Source organism: Penaeus monodon, chromosome 39, assembly GCF_015228065.2.
Source record: "Penaeus monodon isolate SGIC_2016 chromosome 39, NSTDA_Pmon_1, whole genome shotgun sequence".
Taxonomy (NCBI): Eukaryota; Metazoa; Arthropoda; class Malacostraca; order Decapoda; family Penaeidae; genus Penaeus; species Penaeus monodon.
The window spans coordinates 12,595,616-12,603,115 of record NC_051424.1 but is presented as its reverse complement, the minus strand read 5'-3'; the positions used below and the strand labels follow the sequence as shown (position 1 = coordinate 12,603,115).

Sequence of the window (7,500 nt, the reverse complement as noted above, 5' to 3'; positions counted from 1 at the left end):
ATTGTATGGATACATTATGAACAATTACCTTGTGATCTTTATATTATTCCAGAACACTTTGTGAAATACGACTGCAAAGTATCTTTACCGATTTCTCCCATAACAAGTTATCAAGGGATGAAGCTGTTAACAAACTACGAGGTGATGTAACACAGAAATTAATGCAGGGATTTCCAGGCACGGATTCATTGATTGCAAATGAAGTTTTCTCAAGAACAGCAAAAAATGTTTTTAGAAACCTAATTTTGGATGAGGATATAAGGTAAGTGTTTACTACATTGTTTAATCATTTAAGATAAGTATCAGATGATTCTTAGAACCACACATCTTTCATGAGCTTTTTCGTTTGATAAATTAGATTGACTTCCCTACTAATTTATCTCTTTTTTCTTGATTTCAAAAAAAGTTCCTTTTATTTTTATTGCTCTTAGGATTTTAGTTACATCATAATGATCACAATGTTATTAAAAGCTAATGATAACAGTATTTGTATTAATAACATTAGAAAATTCAAGGAATGGGAAAATCAGGTGAGGTCCAATTGGCCTGCTAATTGACTCCATGGTGACTGAACACTTGTTGAGTAATCTGTATGTAAACCAAACTATTGTGGACAGTTCATACAACGAACTGCAGGGGGTTTAGACCCTGTTACACTAGCATTTTTCCTGTCAATTTTTGCATTTCTCTTTAAACTTTCTGAATGCAAATGGTCCAACCCTATCACACTGGCAGAGAACCACCACTCCCACGTAAAGGAAACTACATTTTAAAAAGAAACCTTGTGGTAATTGGTTATGTTTACACAAATTTCTTTTATTTCATATATCATTAAAACATCCACTTGTAAGTATCTTGTAGCACAAGATCAAGACGAAAATTAGTCAAACGAGAATGTTTGCTACTATCTTTGTCTGGAAGGTGTTCCACCTGCATGACATGCATGTATGAAGCCTCACATAGACAGAAAAGTTAGGGCCCATACCTCTATGTAAGATGTGCACTTTTTTTCCATTGTCTTATTCATTTGTGTGGATAATAGAGTACATATACAGTTCAAAAATTGCAATTCTTATATTTCTATTACAAATTTTTACATTACCAGTTTAATTGCAGATGCGATGGAAGATCCCTTCATGATATGCGAATGATCAGCTGTGAAGTTGACCTTTATCGCACCTTACATGGTTCTGCCCTCTTTCAGCGAGGCCAGACACAAGTCCAGTGCACAGTAGCATTTGATGCGCCAGAAAATATACCTAAATTAGACCCATTATTGGAGGCAACAGGGTAAGTTATGAAGGTTCTCATTCTTGCATTGTAAACACTAGTAAGTTTATATAAGACTTTTTAGTAATTTTGAAATGAAGATTTAATATTCGCAAAATCTGTAAATAAAGATTTCAGTATTGTTTTTTCTTTCCATATTTAGGGGACACAAAGACAGAAATTTTATTCTACATTACACCTTCCCATCATTTGCTACAAATGAAGTCTCAAGAAGTGGCCCTGTGTCACGGAGGGAAGTTGGCCATGGGGCATTGGCAGAAAAAGCTCTACGCCCACTTCTTCCAACAAACTTCCCTTTTGCAATCCTTCTCACATCCACTGTCATGGAGTCTAATGGTGAGTGTGTGTTTGTGTTTGTGTTTTATCATTACAGTTACAATTACAGTATTTAAAAAAAAGGGAGAAAAAAAAAATTGTCACAAAAACAATGTTGCCAATATTCAAATAAGAATTGAAAGTTTTGAGGTAATAATACATATTACTTTACCTACTAGAAGTCTAAACAATATTTTTCTGTGTTATGTTACTAGGTTCCTCATCTATGGCAACTGTTTGTGGTGGAAGTCTTGCCCTTATGGATGCTGGCGTGAATCTGTCTTCTCCAGCAGCAGGGGTTGCTGTAGGGCTTGTAACACGTTATAATACCAGTGAACAGCTTCAGGAATACAAGATTTTGACTGATATACTGGTGAGGATTTTGACTTTATTTTCATAACTCTTCAAGTGATAGAGATAGAACTTATGTGTATCTGTGTGAAAAATGGTGCTTTCCAAAATTATAACTTGGCATCTGAATGATATATTGACAAAATCTGTTAAAAAAATTATTTTGTGGTACAGTAAAAGGGCTAAATTGATTTGAAGCATTTGTATTACTTATTTACATTTATTTTATAGTGAGATAATATTCTTGTTACTCTTTTACACAGCAAAATATTATTTGTTAATAGAGCATTTTGTATTATACTTTCATGTTCCTTAGGGTATAGAAGACTATATGGGAGATATGGACTTCAAACTTGCAGGAACTCATAAAGGCATTACAGCTCTCCAGGCAGATGTGAAAGTTCCGGGAATTCCTCTTAAAGTAGTTATGGAGGCCATACAGCAAGGCACAGAGGCTAAAGGTGCTGTCCTAGCCATTATGAGAGAAACATTAGCCCAGCCATGTGAACAGAACAAGGAAACAATGCCAGCTCTAGAGAAAATAGTTGTGCCACCAAATAAGAGGAGTAGGGTCATGGGCCCTGGTGGTATCAATATTCGCAAGTTGCAGTCTGAGACAGGAGTTCAGGTGAGTCATATTAAGCCCAGGTGGCTTATAGTATTGCATTTTATCATATATTCTGGTAGAGTGTGTGTGTGTGAGTGCGTGCGTGCATGCATGCGTGGTACGTGAGTGCGTATTTGCGTATGTGCATGCGTGTGTGTGCACGTGCGTTTGGTTAAAATGAACAGTTTTAAAATTGATAAATATTCCAGAAAAAAATAATATATTCTGGTAGAGGGAGGGAGGGAGGGGAGGGAGGGGAGGAGGGAGGGAGGGAGGGAGGGAGGGAGGGAGGGAGGGGGAGGGAGGGAGGAGAGGAGGGAGGGGAGGGAGGGAGGGAGGGAGGGAGGGAGGGAGGGGAGGGAAGTGGGAGAGAGAGAGGGGGGGGGGGGTGAAGTGGAGTGGAGTGAGTGTAAGAGAGAATGATGGTGCATTTATTGGTGCTGTTAAAAATCTGCTTTATGTATTTCTTGATTATTATAATGCTGAATATCAGATCTGGATATTATGATAATACATAATGCTAAATTGCTGGGTTCATTACAAAAGAAAGAATTCTAAATGATAAAGAAAACAAATATCACAAGGTAAGAGACAGGATGAAGGGAGAGATTAAGGGTAAGAGGTGTTGTATGCGTGTAGACATTGAAGATGGAATGCAAGGAGGAAGGAACATGATGAAAACAAATAAATTAAGAGAGGAGTTTGAATAGTATTATGGCACAAGGCTGAAATCCCTGAGTGTCTCTTATTCCATGGGGGCTTGGCAGAAGAGAAGGGCTCTCAAGCAGCAGTAATATAGTCGGTAATGTGACCAATACCTGTGACCAGAATCATCATCTATCAGCAACACTCCAATGAAGTGAAAAGGCCATCTTGCAATGTTAAGCTCACAGTTGACATTGCAAGTGATGAAATGCAGAGTGTATATTTTGGTAGAGTTTTGCCTTTGTTATTTCATTGTGACAAACTTTGGGAGAACGATGAAGGAAAGAGGATGGCAAGGCTCCAACAACTTGTTTGGCAACTGGTGGCAATTGAGGTTTGTGTGTAGTATGTATCCACTGTACTTAAAAGATTTCTTCTCCCCCACCTCACCAGCAGCAATTCAAATGCATTTATGAGAGAGACTGAATCATCTACTAGTGTCCCAGAGTTGAATTTATGGCTGTGGGAAGAAGAGTGACAGAGAGAAACAATAAACAACCTTTGGAGGACTGTTGTGTAAAATGTGAATTTTTTAAAAATATATTTGCAAAAATATAAAAAATTAGTTGCATTTACTTTACTATGTATTTTATATGAGGAATCTTTTTACAACCAGAGAATATCAAAAACACATTCATACTATAATAAGACTTATTGAATGAAATTCACCACATTGATATTAGTGCAATGTCCCAAACCACCCAAAAATTATCAGCACTTTGTTCCCAGTTGTTTTATTTGAATCCTATCTCACAAGAGAATAGGGTATGAATAAAATAGCAGTCTATTTTGCAAAATGTATTGCTATCAAGGATAACTAGTTTTTCATATGCATATTTTTTTATGTAAATTTCCCAGCTTACTTGGCAAGAAGATGGCATTTTGTCAGTGTTTGCTCCCAACCAGTCATCCTTAGAAGAAGCAAGAGAAGTGCTGAATGAATTATTGAAAGATAATGAACCTACATTAGAATTTGGTTCTATCTACACAGCTACAATTGTTGAGTTGAGGCCCCAGGGGGTTATGGTAACTCTTTATGATGACATGCCACCTGTCTTACTCCATAATTCTCAGTTGGACACTAGAAAGGTAATGTATGCCATGAAGTATCCCAAACATAATTTCAAGTAGTGCCTCTTTTTTTGTTTTATTGAAGTGAAATTAAGTAAATGTATTTTTATTTTATTCTTCATTTTCTTCACTTCTCTTTTAAGCAATATTTTGTACATATCTCATATAGATACTTGACAGCTCTTGCATTTTGATGGAATCTTTTTATTGCAATTTCTTCCTCAGCATCTCCCCCCACAATTTCAGGGAATAAGAGGGATAGAAAAAATAATAGTATCTATATTCACTGACACCTTGCATGATTTCTGTGTACTGGTATATTATGGAGTTTGTGGAAAAGAGTCAACTGATTTTTTAAATCTATCATAAAACCTTTGTCTATTTTTCTGATTGACCATATTTTCTGTGAAGTTGTATCACCAAATCTAGCCTGGTAAACATCTGTTACAGCTTGCAATTGTCATTTTCCATTCAACTTTTGAGGGGTTTTCTTTTAAAGTAAATGTTTTTTATTTTTCATACAAGAATCTTGACATACCAATGAAAAGCAAATCAAAAGTTGCGCAATCTATTCTACACCCTTCCCAATTCATATTCAGCACATCTTTTGAGTTGACAAAGCATAAAAAAACACCATCTCATTACCAGATCACAAAAATAGCAAATTTGGCAGAGATAAAAATAAAAATAACACCCTTTGTGAGTTCATTTAAAACAAACAAGAGATGATACAGGGTATTTTGCACGATAAAATAAAATTTTTTGATGAGTTATGCAATAATAATAATTGTGCCCAGTCTTCAATAAGTAAAATAAGTTCCAAAGATACATGTTTGAGTAATAACTGGTAAATGTCCTTTACCCAGTGCCAGTAAATGGCATCTTAACATATATGATTGGGGGTAACCCAAATTCTGTATGGCACCTTTGCATACCACATATTATAGTTGTTTTCTGAGTTGGGATACAAGCATTTTTGATTGTATTTATTTATTTAATACAGTCATTCATTTTTTAACAGATCCAGCATCCTAGTGTTCTTAGTCTTGAAGCTGGCCAGCAAATCAAGGTTAAATATTATGGCAGAGATCCAGCCTCAGGTCACATGAGGATCTCTCGACGAGCACTCCAGGCTTCCAACATAGTTGCAAGAAATCTGCATAAAACTGAACCTGTATAAACAATAATTAGAAATGTAAAGGAAACTTTTGTATATACTTACTATTGTCTTTTATTGTTGCCCATTAAATAATTACAGATTGGAAAGAAAGAAAGAAAGAAAAAAAATCTATGTATATCATTGTTGCCCATACATGATATACCAATAATTACTAGGTGAAAAGGTGTTTTTCTTTAAGGGAAAGGCAAAGTCTATCAAAGAACTTTAATGATATTTAAGGGAAACTACAACTTAAGAATTACAGATTGTTTGGAACTTAAATTTTGACATGGTGTAATAATTAATTTTCTTTTTTTTATTAGGCAGCTACCTACAAAGGCATACTAAAGTTTTGAGATGACAAGGTTTCCAGTATTAATAAGTCTGATTTCTTTCAGTATCTCAGTTACCAAACACGATACTAAGTGCCTGATCAAGTGACCTAGCAACTGTTCTTTCAGTACACTAATTTTACAAGACAAAGCCATCTCTATCTTTTTGTAAGTGATTATTTTTAGAATGCAAGAATCCAATGTCATTACTGCTTTATAGTTAATAATTTCTCTTTCTCTAAATTATGAAAACCCTATTTTTCCTTAACAAATCATGGAGCCTACTCCATGATTTCCAATCTCTCCATACATTTCTCTTTCTTTTGCACACCAGGTTACAAGACCACTATCTTTAAAAACAGTTATCAATATTATTTAAAATGAATTATTCCTTATAGGGACATCTAAGGTAGTTCTTTGTACACCCAAGTTATGTTTTTACTATTATTCCACTACATGTGATTATACATCATAAGAGACATGTTTATATGACACAACAGTGGAATGATTAAGAAAGGAACTTCTTTAAGTTTCACTGTTATACAGAAATTTAATATCAAATTTTTCCTAGTTCTGATGTTTATGACCAATAATTCATGAAAGAAATCATCTTTCTTTTTAGTGCGCTTATATCTACTTTTTTCCAAGCTCTTTGGAACGATTTGCTGATGCCTCCACAGCTGAGATGAGTGCATTCCTGGGGGAGGGGGAGAAAAGGATACTGATTTAAAGGAGTATATCACTTTCAATGAAGTTTTGTATAGTGATTAATTTTTTTTTTCAACAAGGAACAACATAATGACCTCTACCTTAACCCATTATGCTCCAGTACATGCATAGCAGTGATGGTAGTGCCTCCTGGGGAACACACCTCATCCTTCAGCTGTCCTGGATGTTTGCCTGTTTCCATTACCATTGTGGCAGCACCTTTGACCTTTCCCAACATATTTCATAAATTAATGGCAGTCCAATCATTTACCACAAACAATTTTGTTAACATATAGACCTTGATGAAGATAACATAACAGTTCTCACCAAAAATGTTTTCCTTCTCTTTAAAGATAACATAAACTCATGCAGATTTTACTCATTTGAAAAGTTTTCTTAAGCATTTTCAGTAGAAAATTATAATTCTGATACAACACATCTATTACTTACAGTCTGTGCAGCTAGAGTTTGTGCTAAATGACGAGGTAAACCCATTTTAACTCCTCCATCAGCAAGAGCCTCTATTGCAGCATATATCTGAAATATAAGACACCTACCTAATTTTTTGCTTAATATAAATAGTACAACCTGGATCTTCATTCACACAATTAGATATCAATTAATATTCACAATTAGATATCCAACAACAGTGATCGTACATAAGCAGGACCTGATCCAGCTAGGCCACATGCTGCATCAATCTGGTATTCAGGAACCTGAGCAGAAACACCCACTGACTTGAGCATCGAATCCATTACAGAACCATCCCCAGAGGTTGCAAATCTACCTAGGGTGTACACTGTAAAGGAAGAGTATGTCAGTAATATTAGATAATTTCTTTTGTAGATACACTCAAACAAATAATATCCAATGAAAGAGTAAAACTTTATATTCAGTTACCATCTCTAGAAATCAATGAGCAGAAAATCTGTGTAAACATATAAAATAGGTTGAAATATATA

At 35.2% G+C, this 7,500-nt stretch overlaps 2 protein-coding genes across 3 annotated transcripts; one reads left to right on the top strand and one right to left on the bottom strand.

The window, feature by feature from the left end:
* Window positions 1-52: 52 nt before the first annotated feature.
* On the top strand, window positions 53-5,561 carry LOC119597565 (polyribonucleotide nucleotidyltransferase 1, mitochondrial-like; the record flags this gene model as incomplete). Of its 2 annotated transcripts, none has more annotated exon segments than XR_005230844.1 (7): window positions 53-262; window positions 1,117-1,290; window positions 1,433-1,626; window positions 1,821-1,978; window positions 2,273-2,584; window positions 4,260-4,357; window positions 5,361-5,498. XR_005230844.1 is itself a non-coding variant. In XM_037947139.1 (7 exon segments), coding segments are annotated over 7 exon segments (1,438 nt in total), but the record flags the coding sequence as incomplete, so codon positions are not given.
* Window positions 5,562-5,709: 148 nt separating this feature from the next.
* On the bottom strand, window positions 5,710-7,337 carry LOC119597566 (pyrroline-5-carboxylate reductase-like; the record flags this gene model as incomplete). The annotated part of the gene is given in 4 exon segments (XM_037947140.1): window positions 5,710-6,527; window positions 6,640-6,764; window positions 6,989-7,075; window positions 7,198-7,337. Coding segments are annotated over 4 exon segments (416 nt in total), but the record flags the coding sequence as incomplete, so codon positions are not given.
* Between the last annotated feature and the right edge of the window lie 163 nt (window positions 7,338-7,500).